This window comes from Talpa europaea (assembly GCF_964194135.1).
Source record: "Talpa europaea genome assembly, chromosome: 10".
In the NCBI taxonomy this organism is placed as follows: Eukaryota; Metazoa; Chordata; class Mammalia; order Eulipotyphla; family Talpidae; genus Talpa; species Talpa europaea.
The window spans coordinates 52,514,233-52,533,633 of NC_140077.1; the positions used below are offsets into that span (position 1 = coordinate 52,514,233).

At 40.3% G+C, this 19,401-nt stretch overlaps 1 protein-coding gene across 4 annotated transcripts in view; it reads left to right on the forward strand.

Moving 5' to 3' along the window:
* The window catches only part of FAM13C (family with sequence similarity 13 member C), a gene marked incomplete at both ends in the record, with an annotated part of 113,303 nt that overhangs the window by 59,440 nt on the left and 34,462 nt on the right, over window positions 1–19,401 (forward strand). For 2 of the 4 annotated variants that reach the window (XM_084246291.1, XM_084246292.1), the window contains one exon: window positions 16,834–16,981. In XM_084246291.1, coding sequence (XP_084102417.1) covers window positions 16,834–16,981 — 148 coding nt within the window. The remainder of the gene's footprint in view (window positions 1–16,833; window positions 16,982–19,401) is intronic. The other 2 variants (XM_084246293.1, XM_084246294.1) reach the window with 1 other exon arrangement.

Here is a 19,401-nt window from a genome sequence, read left to right on the forward strand (position 1 = left end):
CTTTCTCACCAAAATTTTAAGTGTTCTGCTCTGAAGTGTACTTGTCTCACTGTAGTTCTTGGCTAATATTTTTCCTCATTCTGGAGCAAATATGTTTAAGATTTTTTTTTCTTTTTTGCAATATTGCTCATTATGTCTTGGACCTAAACCAAGTCCAGTAGTCATTTTGTTAAATTATTTTTCTACTTTACTTTAGGATTGTATAACCCTGGTTGTGACAGTTGCGTTTGTAAAATTTCCTCTTTATTTTCTCTTCTTCTCTCTCTCTGTATTTTTTCTATTGACTTTTGCAGTCTCAAATATAATCATGCTCACTGTCAGCCATGTAGCATGATATAATTGAGTGTTTGCAATGTAGTATGCTTTTTATTGATGCCTATTTTCCAAACCAAGCTGAACATCACAAGGAATGATGATGCTCAGATGCCAGGAAGAGAAATAACGAGTTTCAAGGCAAAATGTCATTTGAAGATGCATCTCTCCTCCCCCTCCCACCCCCAAAATTATTTGAGTTCAGGTGATTGTCTTTCTTTTCCCTTTAGAAGTTGGCAGAAATGAATAGCCAAAAGATAAACTAACTGCCTGATTAAACCAAGTTGAAATTGGGAAAAATGTCCTAAAGATAATAACACATTTTTTTTCCTGTGCAAAGACAACTTTCAACATCACAATCTCACTCACAGTAACAAGAATGAAAAGGAGTTTAAGAGAAAAGAGGCATGAGCCTAAATCAATGGACACAGCTGTTTGCTGCCTGCGCCCCCCTCCCCGCCCTGTGTATAAGCACAATGATGGTTGTAAAGAAGTACTGATTTGTTTTGACATCAGTGACTAGAAGAAAAAGGAAGTGATTATAGGAGTCAACTTGTGATAGGCTTGAAGCATTTGGGAGAGATTCTGATCTGTGAACTGGAAACCTGTGAGCATGCTGAGATTACTTGAGCATTCTGAAATCACATTTTCAAAAAAGCTCTATTTGCAAATCCTCTTTTCTGATGCCTTTATTCTATTATATTTACTAATTCCATGAAATGTGCCAGCTTACTGCTCTGGGATTACATGGGTGCAAGGGTGCTGACTGGAAATGTGCCTCTAAATGAGCAGCCAGCACCATATGTGTAGTGTGCGCTCTTCCATGAGAACCTAGATCGAGAAGCAGAACATTACCAACATCCATTAGATTCCTGTTTGTAATTCCTTCCTATCACTGTTCCCTGATAAAGAATATTTCTGTCTATTTTTGAGCTTTTTGCCTATTTTTGAGCTTTTTGTAAATTTAACTGTATGCACTCTTGCTGCTGATCCAGGCTGGCTAGTAACAGTGAATGTGTGCACACAAGTGGTTTTGTTCCAGTCAAGGGGTAAACTGTATGTGCAGATCCACAGCTTTCATGCAGATTTCTCTTGTGACCAAAGTTTGGGTTTCAAGAGACCTTGAATGGGTTTCAACCCTTGAATGATCCAGGGTTGTACAGGGATAGTTAATGTCTTCAAACTCATTGATGGAGACTTTCTGTAAAGTGAGAATGTACAGCAGATACTTGAATAACCTAAAGGTCATTCACTATCATTTTGTTATAATGTTAATAGGGGAATAGGGGTAGGGGATTGATTCCTGTCTGGAACCATTGTCTGGAATTTTCATGGTCTCCACATGTTTGTGTGGGTTTTCTCTGGGTATTCCAGTTTCCTCCCACATCCCAAAGATGTGTACATTAGGTTTACTGGTGAATATAAGATGAGTGAGTGAGTGAGTGTGGATGGGCAGCTGAGTGTGTCCTGTGATGGAAGGGCATCCTGTCCAGCATTGGTGTCTGACTTGTGCCCTCAGTTGATGGAATAGGCAACGCTGAACTAGAGTAAGCAGGTTGGAAAATGAATGAATGAATACAAATTATTGTTTAACACGAGAAGTTTTGGGGGTCTGTGTTTAGAAGTTTGGAGATGTTTTGTGACCAGAAATATGCCACTAGGACTTAACTCTTGTATGGTTTTGTGTTACATAGTTTTGCTTAAGGCCACACTTTCAAGAACATAACGGTGATGTTAAGTGAGGCCTTAGTGTGTTTAAATGGGTCTTTCTAAGCATTTTCCAAACTTAAGAAAAACCAAAATCTTTCATGAAAGAATTCCCTAATAACCTTTCTTTAGCCAACATAGTCCTCTGGAACACAGATGGGAAACACTGCTTTAATATTTTAATGGAAATAGAAAAAAATATATAAAAGTGCATATATCATAAATGTACAGCTAGATTAATTCTCAGAAACTATGTAACCTAGATCGAGAAGCAGAACATTACCAACATCCATTAGATTCCTGTTTATAATTCCTTCCTATCACTGTTCCCCAATAAAGAATACTTCTTTTCAGGGCCTCCCCTGGTGGCGCAGCGGTTGAGCGCTGGGCTGCAAAGCTGCCCACAGCCTCTGCAGCGCTGGTTTGATCCCCGGCCACCTGCGAGGGTCCCACATGGCATGACAGACTTCTCCTGCCGTGCCCACTGCTCCTCTCAGCAGTGTACTTTGTTAGTCTGCCTGTTCTGTTCCCCACTCTGGCTCTGGTGAATTCTCTCACCCTCCCGTGCTTCTGACCGTACCCAGTGCATGTATAAATAAATAAATAATTTTTTTTTTAAAGAATACTTCTTTTCAGATTCTGTAGATTTATTTTGTCTATTTCTGAGCTTTTTGTAAATTAACTGTATGCAGTCTTGTGTCTGTCTCCATTTGGTCATTATTATGTTTATGAGATTCATGCAAGTTTGGCATTACTTATAGTTTCATGCTCCTTCCTGTAACCCACTGTATAGTTGTTTCTGCTTTTTATAAATGGGATCAGTTCTTATTAATTGTCTTTCTTTGTAAGAATTGCAATTTGTTTATGAGCTGTTTGGTCTATTTGTGCAGCTGACTTTTTACAGGAGTATTCCTTCAATCTCTGAATGGAAATGTAACATAGAATTTTTTGTTATGTTAGCACTCTTCATTGATTTCTTCCTTTCTTTTATTTATGTACCACCATCCTATCCCCAGATTAATAGTTCTCTAAAAGGAACCCACCGATTCCATATCTTCTCTCTTCTACTCCAATTTGCAAGTCTAGAGGGAGAAAAAGTCTCCTAAGCCTCATTAGAAACCTGATCCACAAATATTTTTCAGATGTTTCCAACTTTAAGATGCTTACATATGTGCTTTATACTTTCCCCCAATTTTAAATCTGATCTTTCACTTCTTTTTGAACTTTTTAATTCCACTGACTTTGTCACAGATAGATGGGGCTCAGCTCTAGTTTGTTCCCTAAGCTTGTACTTGACCTGTGGTCTCCTATTGCCAAATGGTGATACATGTGTGACACAGGATTTTATTTGTTGGGATCTCCTAGTTCCTATATGGAAAATATCCTACATTTCAGATCTGTCAATGTTTCATCTGCTTTAATCTTTGGTCTTAGTGATTCTCCCATGTCCATATAATTAACAATCAATGGATCAAAAAGATGCATAAAGGACAAAATTGGGAAAAAAACTGTTTCCCCTTTCTATATCCTAAAACCTAATAGATCCCAGTCCTGGTTTCAGTTAAAAAAAAAAAGTGTATTAAAAAAAAAAAAAAAAACTAATGGATCTCTCTTTCTCTGAAACAACATGACATATTGGGTTTTCAAACAATTTTTTCCCAAATGCCACATTACATATATAAGGCATCCCATCAACTTCCTTTATGTTCTCATTTGTAAACTTTATGTTCTCAGTTTTTGAAGTGGGTTAAGTCCTCTCAGGTTTAGCCTCTTTTCACCTAGGGCTTGCAACATTTAGTCATTGGTTTCATCAGGGATAGGGTGAGGCACATTGTCCCAGAATTGTTCAGGCATAAAACCTTCTCAAAGCCAATCACGGAATGCCTGATATGGAGAGAAAATACTAAATAAACAGTGTTATAAAAATGACATCTGTGCTTATGTTTGACATGATAATCAACTTTACATGAGAGCGAGGCTGTACAATCAAGAGTGAAGAATTGATGTCTCTTGACGATTAAAATAATACCATTATCCTAAGGAACAAACAGAAGCACTGGATCAATTTGAGATTTCTGTCTAGTTTCTGCCATTGTACTTGCCCCATCTAACCCTTATGTCTTGTGCTACCGAAGGAAAAGGCCATCTCAAAACAAACAAACAAAAAAACAGAAAAAAAAATTATTTTTTTATTCGATAAAAAAATAACTTTGAGGGTATTTTGCACCTAACTTCTATGCCAAGCAAGTACTGACTGAGTGAAAAAGAATTTGATTCAATTTAATTTTTCACCTGGAAGTTTAAGGTTCTAGAGTAAGATCAGCCTCAAGTAAACTGGACCTGAAAGATAAATTTGTCTTTGGTTCCCCTTACATGCATTCCTTATTTTCCTTCTCTCCTGGACTTATTGGCTATGAAACTGTCTTGTCATGGCATAGACCAATCTATGGTTTATTCTCTTCTAAAGAACAAGATTATAAATCTGAAAAAGAGGTCTTGCCGTATAAGTTTATCCAAGAGAGTTGTGTCAAGCACAGAGAAGCAGATACTCAGTGTTGAAATGAGAAAATGAGTGAATGCTCTATCAGTCTTTCACCCACAACTCTAGTCAATGTGAAGATTTCAAAGTGGCTAGTCTTAAGGGGCTGTTGAGGGAAATATTTCTTGCTTCTTTTGTGTCCCCAGAATCAAATGGCCACTAGATAAAGGTGTAAGTGGAATGGTTGATCATTAGAATATAGAGGAATCTAGAATATTAATATAAGTTAGAGGATAGACTAAGTTTACTTCTAGGGTATAATGGAAAAAATGAGGGTTGATTTTAGAAGGTTTGAGATCCTAGAACTTTATGGCAAACTTCTAAGATCATCAGCCATAGCTGAATGGAAGTGGTATTGTAGTTGAAAGTTGTGAAGAATTATGGGGCCAGATATTAGAATCGTTATCAGTCTAATTTTAGAGTTACTAAATATAGAAGGAACCACTGATGGAGGAGTGACTTCCAAGTTGAAGTCACTGAGTTACACAACTAAGGGACATCCTAGTCACAGAATAGAAGAGCATGACCTAACACTGCCTTTCTCATCTTGCTACCCCCCCACCGTTCTCACTCTGAGAGCAGAAAAAAGAAATAGTTTTTGAAGTTGGAAGAATTTCTATTCGTATTTGTTGCTTCATGAGAATGCCATTTACCCAATAATCAATAAAAATTAGTAAGTCTGAAATAGGCCAACACTCACAAGTTTTCTGAAACCATTTTGTGCTCCCTTCATGACTGCTTAGACCAAGAGGATAATTAGCATCTTTTTTAATGGAACAAATGTTAGTACAGTTCTATTCTGAGGACACCATTATAAGTTCTTTTAAGTTTACAGAATAGAATTGAAATATTTTAGGTATTAACTGATCCTACAGGGCACCTCAGAGATGTGTTGTTCTTGTGTGGCTGCTTTGAAGTTTATTTTAACTTTATCAAAAATAGCTGGGACATTTCCACATTTGTGTGTGGTATCCTTACCTTCACTGATAGGTGACGAATTAGAGGAAGCAAAGGACTCAAAGTGAAATTAGAATCAGCCTTATGCTCTATTTTACCACAAAGCAACAATCCCTTAAGAATGCCATTAGAATTTTCTGGAAGGCTCTATGTTTTTAAGAGAGAGATGTAGTATTAGCACATAACAAATGCTCAATAATAATAACAAGAAGAAACCTTGGTTTTGTCATCATAGTTCTTACTCTGCAAAGGGCCATGTGTTTTTGTTTAGCTGGCCAAGAAAGAGATCATTTATCCAATATGAAAAATTCATCTTTTATTAACATTATTTATTCTTATTTATTGAATTATGCTAGTGGTAATAGCTCACCATTAGCCTCAACATTAAAGATACATTTTCCTCTTTAAAGTCTATAAAGAATCTTCCAATACTTTAATTTTGTAAAAAGCAGATCAATTTCCACATTTGCAATGTTCCTTTTAGACCATATATGAGTGTGTTTGTGTATGTGTCTCCATGTTAAGGGTTTGATTGTTATAGTTTAACATATAAATACTTTGGCATTAAACTATATCAGATCTCAAAATGGCACTTACTATTTGAGATTTTTTTCTCTTTTAAAATTGTTTTAATTTTGGAAGAAAGAGATATAGTAAGAGGCTTCTTTAGACCTTTGAGTTGACTGGATGGTATTTCTGTAGGAATAGATAGCTATATTCTATTATTGAACCCAGTCCACAGGATAGAGCCTTAGTTCAGGATTGATTGGGGATTTTTTTTTTTTAACAGCATCTGGCATTTTGTCTTTGTGACTAATGGTCAGTTCATTCTAGCTTTAATAATAACAGGATTATCCTGACTCATGTAGCTGAAAGTATAGGATTAGGGTAGGCTCCATGCATGACTAGATCCTAGGATTGTCATAAATTCCACCTCTTTCCATCTCTTGGTTCTGTTTCCTATATTGGCTTTATCTTTTGGTTGATTCCTCCTTATGGATTTTTTTAGCTAAGTAATTCCAGTGTGTATTCATTGTCTATTAGAGCATAACAAATAACCAAAAGCTTAGTGTTTTCAAATACTAATTTATTTGCTCATAGGTACATTGGTCATAAATCTGGGTGGACAAAATTCAGTTTCTGCTCAAGATCTCACAAAATTGAAATCAAGGCATTGTCCATGATAGTCTCTTTTGGGGGTTCTGGAGAAGAGACTGCATCTAAGCTTATTGAGATTGTTGTCTGAACTTAGTTACTTATTGTTAGATTGCGGCCCAGATTTCCTTGCCAGTTCTCAGTGAGTGACAATTCTTAGCTTCTAGAGGCTTCCCACATTTCCTACATGTGGCTTCTTTATCTTTTTGTCAGCCATAGTGTACCACATCCTCGGTGCTTTGATGTCTCTCTGTCTTCTGTTACCATCTGCAAGAAACTCCTTGGTTTTAAAGGATGCATTCTATTGAGTCAGGCCCATGCAAATAATCTTTTTGTCTGCTGAGTTGAAATTTTATTTACATCTGCAAATCCTAGTTTAATTGACTGACCAGGGAACAGGAATCTTGGGGCTCATCTTTAGAATTCTGTCTACCATTTAGCAGAAATAATTCTTCCTTTGTAGCTCCAAAAAGGATCATATTTGAAACTCATTTAGGATATCTAAACCAACCCTAAGCCAGTCTCTATGACCTTGGGGTTTGGAATAAGTTGATTTTCTCAAAGAAGACTGTATCTCCCACTTTGGATTTGGGAATCCTGTTATCCGAAGGTGGATAAATGGATGCTGGGCTACATAACATTGTTCTCTGAGAGCTTTATCTCCAAGGTGGTGTTCCTGTGTGCTGGACCACTGCAGCATGCCATTGGGTGTTTTTCTGGTATGGTTTTCTGAATTGAGATAATGTGACCTTGCTTTTCTACCAGTTTCTCCCCCAGTCAGAATAGTGTGCATGACTCATTTAATTTTAGCTAACTTTTCTAGTCAATGTTAGCAAGGGCATCATATAGCCAATATGATCAAAGAGAAAACCCTGCTTATTTCTCTGAGCATTGCTCCTCCTTCCGAGGTGAGTGAACTGCACAGCAAGGAAACTCTGAGCTATTTTCAGACCTGACCCAGGCCTGGCTTATTCTGCCCTGTCATTCAGAGACAACTATTCTGGGCTGACTTATTTCCAGGGGAACCAGGTCTGTAGTCCTGACCTTCAGGGAAATCCTTAGAGTAGTCTTGCCAATAGTATCCCATATTCTTCCTTATTTAAGGATTAACTTGGAGGAACTTCTGAGGTGTTGGACTGAACAGAGACACTGCGGCAAGACTTGGCCATTGCTGACTCCCCCCCACCTTGTGTCTGCCTTTCCCCATCATCTTTGCCATCATTGACTTACCTCTGCTTTGTCCTGTTGGCCCAGCTCTTTCTCTTTCCTGGAGTGGCGTCTCAGTTCTTTCCCTTGTGGCTCCCACTTTCATTTACTCCTCTTTGCACTATCAGCTTCCTGTGTCCTTATGGAAGGGCTGGAATCAACTGTATCCAGGTAGTGGTTCCATGTGACTGACACTGTAATGTTACAGTTTTCATTAATTTGTAGAAAAAGGAGAAAAAGATAGTTTTTCATAAAGCCAAATTCTACAAATAAGTCTTTATTTAAATATTGTTCTTTAAAATTTCATTTTGTGATAAGATGACAAAAAAGGTTTTCTTTTTCTAAATTTCCCACATGCACTCACTTGGGAATGAAATATAAAGTTGATTATATATATTCTGCTCCCCGTCCCTTACCAACTTTAAAAAATATTTCTGCTTGGGCCTCCCCGGTGGCACAGCGGTTGAACGCTGGGTTGTGAGGCTGCCCGCAGCCTCTGCAGCGCTGGTTTTATCCCCGGCTGCTCCTCGGCCACCGGAGGAGGGTCCCACATGGCGCGCAGACCTCTCCTGCCGCCCGCTGCTCCCCTCAGCAGTGTACTTTGGTCCTTCTGCCTGCTCTGCTCCCCGCTCTGGCTCTGGTGAATTCTCTCACCCTCCCGCGCTTCTGACTGTACCCAGTGCTTGTATAAATAAATAAATAAAATAAAATAAATCTTTAAAAAAATATATTTCTGCTGATCCTCAGAGCAAGTTCTTCCTGAAAGGTATGACTTATTGGATATTTTTTTCCCCCTAGGGAGTAGTTCTTTTTTTCAATAGTATTAATTGAGAAGTAATTATGTACCCAGTTCCAAGTTTGATACCAGAGTAGGATGTGGGGGCTATTGGAAAAGAAAGAAGTTTTTTCATTCTCTCTTTTGGGGGAGATATAAAAACACACATTAATTCAATATCCTGAAGTCTCATGTTGCTAGTATTGGTATCTTTTGCCCTTTTTAGGAAATTGTTGGCTTTCATGGAGCTATAATACTCAGACTTTGAGGCAGGCAAAAGATAAATTTTCTTCTATCCTCATAAAATGTTAATATTTGAATAAATGACTAATGCTATCCACTGTGACCTTTAAAGACATAGGTAGTCTGTTTATTTCATATCACATCTGAAATCTCCGATGGGGATAGGTATTGATTTCTAATATTCATTGAATTTTAGATGTTGAGAGGGTTTTAAAGGTAATACCATCAGAAAAAAAATAAATAACCTGAAGCCTGGCATAGGTGGATGGTTTGCCCACAGACATAGCAGGAGTCAGTGGTAGATTTGCAATTAAAAGGGTGGACCTTCTGCAGTGCCCACACCTTACTGAGTTTAGTTATTAATATTTTTCAGGATTGAAAGAAATTGGAACTTAAACAGCCACAAAGTGGTAATCATGTGGTCTACAACACAGACTAGATTTGTGAACTTTACTCCTTGGGATATAATTGAGTTTCTGGAAAACATGATTCTTAGGGGATTTATGGGGCTAGGTGTATCTCTGTAATGCCCTATGCTTTTGGATGCTTAAGTGCTAGTAACTCCAAAAATAAACTATTGAAGTCATTCTGTGTGTTAAAAATGAGACCATTCTAGTTTTAGAAAATCAATGTCTTATCGTCTAGAAAAGCTCAGTTTTGAATTAAAATGTGAGTTTTTAGAATTGCATTATTTTCTCCCAAATATCTTATTTTAACTGTTTATTTAATAAGGTGAACATAATAAAGATATCACAAAGAGGTGCTCAACTATCTCCCCCTTCCTAGTCTGAAATCATTTGGCCAGAAGGAAATTTGGTTTGGGTTATTGTTGTTTTGAGATTGTGCTTGTTTACAAAGAAGTGCTGCTAGGGGCAGAAAGATGACAATCCTCTTGTCCACCGAGTGTCCCTTGAAATGACTATCTTGTTCTCTTACATTGAATTTCTCTCTTGGGAGGTGTGGCAGCGTGAGGGCTGCCCATCCCAAGCAGAGGGAATCTGGGTGGGTAAGCTGAGATGTGTTATCCTTCAGTTAGACTTGGCTTCAACATAAGCATAAGCAACACAGGCAAGGCCCAGTGTCCCTAGGGGTGGGGTAAATCTGACTTTTTCTTGTAGATATCACTGTTATGTGGAGTTCCACTTTTTTTGGCAAGAGCATCCAGAGACCAGCAATAGTAGTTTAGGAGACGATACTTCCTTGTTTCTGAGCACTCTGCACTTTATACTCCTGGTATTGGGGTCCAGCAGGGCAGGAGGCTAACAAGTGTATCAGAGGGCTGGGGTCTGGGAAAAGCTATAGTCCCTTGGAGAGGTAGAAATAGCAGGCAACCATGGAAACATTTAGAGTGGGCCAAAACCATTGGGGATAGGGCAACATTTCTCAGTGTGGACCTTGGACTGCCTGCATCTAAAGGATCCTGCCCTGGACCTACCAAATGTGAACCTCTGGGGTGGTGCCTGCCTGGGAGTGCACATCTTTAACAATCTCCCCAATGAGTGGTCATCATTTTAAACTTCCTTTGAACTAGGTTAGCTAAACAGGAGGGGAGGGGGGTGCTTGTAATTGGATATTCAGAGGGACTCCCAAATATTGCTTACAAGGTCCAGGATAACACAATGAATGTACAATGAATGTACAATGGTAGTCTTTTTACTGGTTGCTCCTGTGCTGCTCATTGTATGAGATACAGCTGTGAACAATGGTGGCATGATTCCAGCCCTTCTGGAGATGGAAGGAACCAATAAACTAGTAGACAAATAAATTTACATATTGTAATGTGTTCAGAAGGAAATAAGCAAGATGCCGACAGAAATTGGGGGGCCGTATTTAGATAAAGCCACCAGAACCTGCTCATGAATTTGATGGAAATTTGTGAAGCAACTACAACTGAATGAGGCCTGGGCATGTGGGAGCAGGGAGCAGATGGAAAGGACAGGGTGTGTGTGTTTGTACACGCGAGTGAGCACGAGTGTGCCTGTCTGCACAAGCACGTGATTAGGTAGTGGTAGTGGTTGCGGTGGAGGATAATGAAAACTTATAGGAGGAGATTGGTAAGTAGAAATAGGGATGTTTGGAGACACAGTTATAGCCCCAGTTTTGAGTAGATTTACAACTTGCATTCGTTTCTTATCACCATGGAGAAGCCACAGTTTTGGGAAAGATGATGGGAGAGGACCACTGAACCCCTTCAGAGAAAGGAAATGTAAGCTGTTCCTGTTCCACAACCTGTGAACTGCAGACGAAGGCACCCTAAAATAGTATTTACCCATCTAGCCTGTGTGGGTGTTCTCCATTTCAAACCAACTAAAGTGGGACTTGGTAATTGTAGAGGAGAGAAAATGAGTATTTTCTAAAATGAGTAGCGTATTTCCTATTATGTAAAAGACAAAAATTAACTTTTTTGAAACCACACCCAGGTTTCATGAACTTCTCTTAGGCTTCTTTCCTAAGGAGATGGGAGAGTTGGGGAAGAGAGAGGAAGTCCTTCAGAGCACCGATCAGTTTTTGGTCAATTTTTTTTGCAGGTCCTAGGGATTCATTCAGAGAGACTTTGAATGTAAACCTGGAAAAATGTTAGCAGGCTGATCACAAGGGATGGACTGTGGTAGCCTCATAGGGAGTAATGTCATAATGTCCCTCATAGGGAGTAGCCTCATAGGGAGTAGGGCTGGATTGGACAGCACTAGGAACACAGGATTTATTACCTTTTGTTTTACTATAGGGGAAAAGCATATTCCTATATTAAAGTGCACTATATTAGACATGATCAGAGAGTGAAATAGATGCTTTTACTCCATGTATCCTGAGGGAGTAAATAGCATCCCTGAGATGCTATTTCTTTCCTGCATAACCCATGACAGTAATTATTATATGATAGTTTTTTCTGACTTATTAGCTGTCTCTCCACTAGACTAGAAGCCCTGTGAGTGAGGGGCTAACATCAGTTTCAAGCCTAGTGCAGCTCTGTGCTTTGAAAACTGGAGAGCCTGTGGACTGTGTGTGTGGCCTTACATCTGCCTGAGGGCATGCGCCTTGTGTGGTATCAGTTGTCTGTGAGCCCCCTCAGGGGTGACTCTGCAAGGTTCAGCCCTGACAGGACAGGCTAGATGTCTTCTTCTTGCACTGGAAGGATTGTGTATCTAACAGTGGCAAAGAAGATGGCTCATCTGTAGAGCACCTTCCCCATCCCTGTCCAGGAGAAGCGTCCATTTGTAAGCCCATTCCACGCAGTATTTCCATATACCCACACTGTGTTCTGGAGAGCTTCTGGGTTTTCTGTGCTATGGACCACAGGTTGTCCTAAGGTAGTAGGTAAGTTTGTGGTGTGGAGGGGATGTAGTTGACAACAGTTGGTCTGTAGAGTTTCTTCCATAGACCTTCTTGTCCTCAGTTTACAGCAATTTGTTTTCTTTTCTAAATGGGGGTTGCTTTATCTTTGAGGTCATCTCTCTCCTCCTCTATTTTCCATTTCTTTTCTTCTCCAACCCTTTTATTTTAGTCCTATCTAGTATCTCAGAGAGGAATAAACCAGCCATGCAAACAGATCTCCTTTAACACTCTGTCTTTGCTTCCTTGCTTCTGCTTCAGTGTGAGTACAGATGAGGGAGAAGGTGGGAGTGGAAGATGGATTAAAACCGCGGTATTACTACTTGTAGCATAATTAGGTCTCAGCATTAAACCTCACTCTCTGTGGGTGTTCAGAGCCTTTGATGTGCACGAATACACTCCTAAGCAGGGAAATGCTTTGCTCTTTGTGTTGCACGAATACTTGCATCACGTCTACAAATACTCAGCACCCACTCGGTGCCAGATTCTTTGCTCCCATCCTCAGTATCTGAACATGTGTGCTTTTCTAAAACTCCTTTATACTTGTCATCTATGAAGACATCTATAGAAAACACCTAGGCTGCTGCAGAGAGAGGCCCTGGGAGGAAAAGTGATGAGTCAAGGCCTCAGAGTTGGCATAGAGTTTGGCCATATGACCAGGGCTCTGCCCAGCAGCCTTTGGAGCTTGGAATTAATTCTTGACTACAGTGTTGGGTCTCTGAGTGCTTGCCATGGACTGGTGTTGCGTAAAGTATTTTCCATTATTTAATAGTTGGAATGGCTCTGGAGAGCAAGTGCCATTGCCATTTTTATTATTGTCTCTGTAAACTGAGAGATAATCAGGCCGTAAAATAATCAAGAAAGCATTTATTTAAGAATTGGGACCATGATTCAGAGCCATAGCCTTCGGGGGCGGAATTCTAAGATGTGTCACTAGGGTCAGGGAACAGGGGAATTTTAAAGGGTCAAGCAGGGACATGGTCTACGTTTGGGTCATTTGTTTTCAAACTGTCAGATTAGTTCTTAAATTCATTTGTCTTTATTATTGGTTGACACAACAGAAAGCTGCCATGTGGGGTCTTTTGTAATAGTCAGCAGATGGTCTCCTGTTTCTTTCACAGTCATGGCTAAGGAGAAAACAGTGAGTTGCTGAGTCAGGCTGCACTCAGTTCACTCAGTTAAGACACAAAATGGACTCTGTTGGATTCACAGTAGGTTCTCTTTTTCTAGATGGAGAAGCCAAGACTTGGCAAAGACAAATTGCTTGCCCAAAGCCAGATGCTTAGTATATAGCGATGCTGACATGCCCTCTGGGTCTGTGTGAAGGCCAGGTCCTCATCCTCGTCTGTGTAGAAGATGCCGCCATGCAGCGCAGGGAGTTGCAGGAGGCAGCCTGTTCTGTCCTCACCCTAAATGTAGGTAGGGACTGGCATTCTTTACTTCTTAACTTTGTTTATTTAGTTGTGGCAATACACACACACACATGCATACACACACACAACATAATATTCACCACTTTAGCCCTTTTTAAGTATACAATTCAGTGGCATTAAGTACCTTTACATTGTTGTACAGCCATTGCCGCCATCTGTTTCTAGAACTCATTTCATTTTCCCAATTAGTACTCTGTATTCATTAAACACTAACTCCCATCTCCTACCACCTCCCCACCCTACCAAGCCCTGGCAACCACCCTTCTATTTTCTGTCTCTATGAATTTATCACTATAGATATTTGTCCTTTTGTGACCTACTTATTTCACCTAGCATAATATACTCAAGGTTCATCCACATTGCAGCTTGTGTCAGAATGTTTCCCTTTTAAGTTTACATAGTGCCCCATGATATGTAGATATCATATGTTGTTTAACATTGTCATCTGTCAATGGGCAGTTGGGTTGATTTCACCATATAATAATCTGCTAGTACTGTAGTAGGGCTGCCATAAAAAGATATCACAGACTGGGTGGTTTAAACAACAGACATTTATTTTCTCACAGTTCTGGAGACTCGAAGATCAAGATCATCAAGTTGCTAGCAGGTTTCTTTTTCTTTCTTTCTTTCTTTCTTTTTTATTCATTGTTACTGAAGTGCCATTATTTTATATTCTTGCTAGTGTTTTTTTTTTTTTTAAAGATTTATTTATTTATATAAGCACTGGGTACAGTCAGAAGTGCGGGAGGGTGAGAGAATTCACCAGAGCCAGAGCAGGGAGCAGAACAGGCAGATGGACGAAGTACACTGCTGAGGGGAGCAGCGGGCGGCAGGAGAGGTCTGCGCGCCATGTGGGACCCTCACCCAGTGGCCGGGGATCGAACCTGCATTGCAGAGGCTGCGGGCAGCTTCGCAACCCAGCGCTCGACCGCTGCGCCACTGGGGAGGCCCTGCCAGCAGGTTTCTCCTGAGGCTTTGCAGATGGCAAAGCTTTCTTTCTGTGTCTGTGCATCCCTGGACTCTCCTTATAAGGATACCGGTCATATTGATTAGGTTCCCACCCTGAAGACTTAGCTTGCCTTAAGTCTTAATTGCCTCTTTAAAGGTCTTAACTCAAAGTATAGTCATGTTGGGGGTTAGGCCTTCAACAAAGTTTGAAGGAGGCACACACAATTCGTTCTGTAATGTACCTCTTGGCTTGTGAATAATGGTGTGACTGTGGGTGTACCAATATCTGTTATTGTACCTGCTTTTGGATCTTTTTGGATGTATACCCGAAAGTGGGATTGCTGTATCATTCTTTCAATTTTTAATTTTTATGAGGAATTGACATGCTCTTTTCTGTAGTAGTTGCACCATTTTATATCCTCATGACATTATTTCTTAATTTTCAGCATAGTTTCATTCTTTTGAGAGTCCACAATGAGTTCCAAGTTTTTCCCAGTCGAAAGTTTGCCTGGAATTGATATTTTTGCCTCCCAGAGGCTTGATTACTAAAGCTTTCCAGAAACTTGGAGCCCTTGGTCATTGTGTGCCTCCCACCAGCAGCCTCAGGCTCTTCCTTCCACATTCAGTTGCTGGGAAAACATCCCAGAAAGGAGGAAGACACTGTGAAAACTGGCCTGGTCTTAGGTAGATGTTTTATCTGAGTTGTGGGCTCTCAGGCAGCAGCCCCTGAGGCCCCAGGAGGCTTGTGCCCACCCTGGCCCCATGTCTGACTATGCAGAGTAGGAAGGGGAGGGGAAAGTAGGAGGGGTCACATCTGAGCACATATCCTGAGCCCATCTAGGCACCGCCTCTTTCAAAATGCTCAAGGGACAACAGATATAAGGTGCTCCTCAGTGGGCAGCTTTGCAAACACTGCTGTGGATTCATGTTACTCACGTCAGCAGGATGGATGAGAGTATGAGTGTGGGAGTGGTACGTGAGGAAAGGGGTGGGGGTGAGAGGTGATACTGGAGTAGGCATTCATGAGAATTAAGGTGTGAGGGTGAGTGTGGAGGTAGGGGGTGTGTGTAATGTGAGGTATTTTTGTCAGTGTGTGTAATAGGGGATAAAAAGGATGACAGTGAGGGTTAGGAATGTGAGTATATATGGAGTGGAGGTAGGGGGATTGGAGGGGTAGAGTGTGTGTGTGGAATTGGGCATGAAGGGGCAGAAATTGGGTGTGTGGGTGTGGAGGATAGGGGATGAAGATACAGGGTGTCAGGATTTGGGGTAAATAGGATATGTGGAAGGTAGAGAGTAAGTAGGAGTATGTGGGGGGGCAGGGAGGTCACTATGGGGAAAGGTCCAATGGCTCCACTCCAGGTAGCCACCTCTGCAGGACCCCAGTGGGTGGAGGAGCTCCCAGCCAGCGACTCAGGCATGACTCATTTTCACCTGGTCAGGGAATGAATTTGCTGAGCAGCTGCATCATAGCAGGATATGTGCGTCAGTGTGTATGACTTGGTTCTTATTAGAAACCAGTGGAGAAATTTAAAGTGGCAAATGAAAGGGGTGAGGGGGAGGTTGTGCGGAGAGCTATGGATGATAAATGGCTTCTCTCTTGCTGGGCAGATCACACTAAATGACCAAGGTCATCTCCCTCATTCTTGTATTGTGTTTATAAAAGGTGGCGGTAGCCATCCTTTAGTAGTAACTGTAGAAGGTGCACACACGTGCACAGACACACACACCACAGCTGTAGAAAAGGGAACCCCCAAGTGCCTCTCAGAAGCCAGGCAGCATCTGCAGCAGTAACTCTTTGTGCACTGCGGTCTACTGCAGACTTTGCAGTAGCGGGATGCTGGCTTTTATGAATGGTAGCCTGGGAGGGGCCTAATGTCATCAGCTCCTGATGTCAGCACAATGAATGAAACACTTGCAAGCGTAAAGCCTCAAGCACCCGGGAAGCAGATACCTTCTCAGATTGGTTCTCTGAGTGCAGCGTCTCTTGCTGACGAAATCACCAGTTCCATGTGTCACAGATAATCCATATACGTTAGGATTTAAATTGAGGCTGCATGTGGAATAATGCGTATCTGATCCTGGCACAACCAGCTCTGCCTGAAGCAGCTGTGGCTGAGACCCTCTTCCTGACAGGCACTGGAGGAAGGTGTTTACAAGAGCTGCAGACCCACCGTTGTGTGTTAGGCACCTACTTAGCTGGCCTGATGTTCTGCTTTTGCTGGCAGAATTCCTTGCTGAAGCTTCAAGCCCTTGAAACTGATCTGTGCTCTGCATTTCTGACAAACCAGGAAGAAGCTGCTCAGGTGCATGGAGTCAAGGACCCAGCGCCAGTGTCAACCCAGAGTGTGCCTGCTGAAGGGGCAGATGCTGCAGGTAAGAGGTTGGGCTGGGGAAGGTCCTCATTTATACTCTTCAGATAGCTCGATCTTTTGCTGCTTCATCCTGAACCTGGCAAGGGAAAGTCTCTGGTGCAGCAAGACAGCTAAAGAGGTACTGGAGTTATACTGGGGTCGTTGTAAGGGAGCAGGAGGAATTAAGATGTGTTATAACGTAGAGCCTTATCTCTAGCTGGAGCTTGAGAGTAACACTTATATAAGTGGGTGTCAGGTGAAAAGCATAACTCCTAAATGTTCATTTTTCTAGTTGGTCTCTTATGAACACTGAGTAGTGTGCTTTTTTTTTTTGTTATCACTGAATCTGGATAATCTGTTATCCTGAAACTTAACATTTTTGACATATTTAGGGGTGGGGAATTTTTTACATTGCTATTCCTCTCTTCTATTAACTGCTTATTAGATGATCCATTAGCACAGGGAAAGTGGAGGTGAGTGGTGTAGCTCATTCTGATCTTATTTTATCGTATTCTGTGTCACTCTTTTAGCATTAATTTCCATGTATAAAACTCAAAATTGGGTCTCATTAGTCTGTTAGTTTCTCTCATTTTAATCCTGGGGTTGGTAGGCTGTCTAGCAAGCAGAAGGCAAACTAATGCTTCCAGGAAGACTTAGCCAGGAGAGAAACACCAATTTGCATGAGTAGAAATGAGAGCCAGTTTCTCTTTTCTAACACAAATGAATCAGAGGTTTGCAGACTGGTTTCTGAATAGGTGGTAGAAATGGGCTTAGGTGAGTTTACTTCATGAAATGTTCTTTGTATCGAGGGATCTTAGAGAGATTTACAAAAGTATTTTTCAGTACTATTAGCAATAGTACAGAATATATTGCTGTTTAAAACAGACCCAAATGTTTTAAGCAGACTAATCAGTCATGGCCAGTGTTTGACTATATATCAATAGTAGTGGCTATTGTTACTGATAGTAGTAGTTACTACTGAAGATTTTCTATGATCTAGGCACTATTATAAGCACTTTATGTATATTCTTTTAATTCCTTAAACTGTGAAATACTACTCATAGTAAGGATGCTGAACTAGTGTGTCCCAGCTGGTAAGTGGTAAATTATTTCCCTATGGATGTAGATGGACAATTGGCTATCCTTTTTGCCTGGTGCACTGTCTGCTCTGTTGGCCATTGTTTTTGGATGATATGCAAGGAAAATTGGACAGAAGCCAATGTCAAGCCAACTAGGAGTTTAAGTTATAACTGGACAATGCCCTTGTTCTTCTACCAACCCCATATCCCACCCCCTGCAAACAGACAACATACAAAATACGTAAGGAAGTCTTAAGTCAAATAAAAAACAAACTTTGAAGTTATTTGATTTTTTATATAGTTACTCAAGTATCTAGTAGAATGCTGAAAAAAGTATTTGTTGCATTTTGGATATGGATATATATACCTGTATTTTTTTATCTTGACTGTGTGTGTGTGTGTGTGACTTTTTCCAAAGGTCAAGAATAGTTTTGCAATCTATCATTCTTCATCAAGGAAGTCTATGGGAAAGAGAGGGCTCTCTCTCTCTCTATCTGTGTGTGTATGTGTGTGTGTGTGTATGTGTTTGTGTGTGTTTGTGTAACAGTTCTTGCAAGTTTTCATTATCCTTTGTAGAACTTATGAATAAGGAGTCTTATTTGGCTAACATGGCTGCTTTGGATGTGATATATAGGCCCAGTACCCTATATAGGACCTGTATTGTTTTGACTGACACATGTGTCTCTCTAGTTTCCCAATAAAACCCTTCGACACAATCTTGGAACCACCCATTGTTTTCAGTGAGGAATGTCTTCATTTAGCAGGGATATTGCCAAAGTGACAGGCATTTCAAAGAGGCTTTTGCAATTTAAGTTTTAAGATAGTTTGGTCTTCTTGGTTCCCCAGACACACTCTTACAAGAAGCCTGTGCATTTCAAAATAGTATGTCCTTTGAAGAAAGGTATATTTGCTCATATTAGATTAGCAGTTCTTAAGACCTGTGAATGGATTTCTAGAATGATCGTTGAACATCTTGAAACTGTAGTTTTTATGGGTGTATGAATTCCTGATGAGAATGTGACTATACATGGTTAGCCATAATTCTACAAAGGATTGTATATTTAAAAAGGTTTCTCTCCCTTAAAGCCTAGGATCTACCTGTGAGTCTTACATGTATCATGTAGTCAATTGCTAATTGCCAATGTTATTAATTAATATAAAAAGGACAAAAGCCAACAAAAGTTGATTTTTACAGGAATATCTATATGCAATATGCTACTGAATAACCATTAAAAACAAACAAACAAATATACATTTATATCACTTGAAGTTTTAAATTTACATTAGGCTTGATTAGGATATGAATTAGATTAAAGTTACTTAACTTTTGCAAATGATTGTCTAGAAAGTGCCCCTGAGTATT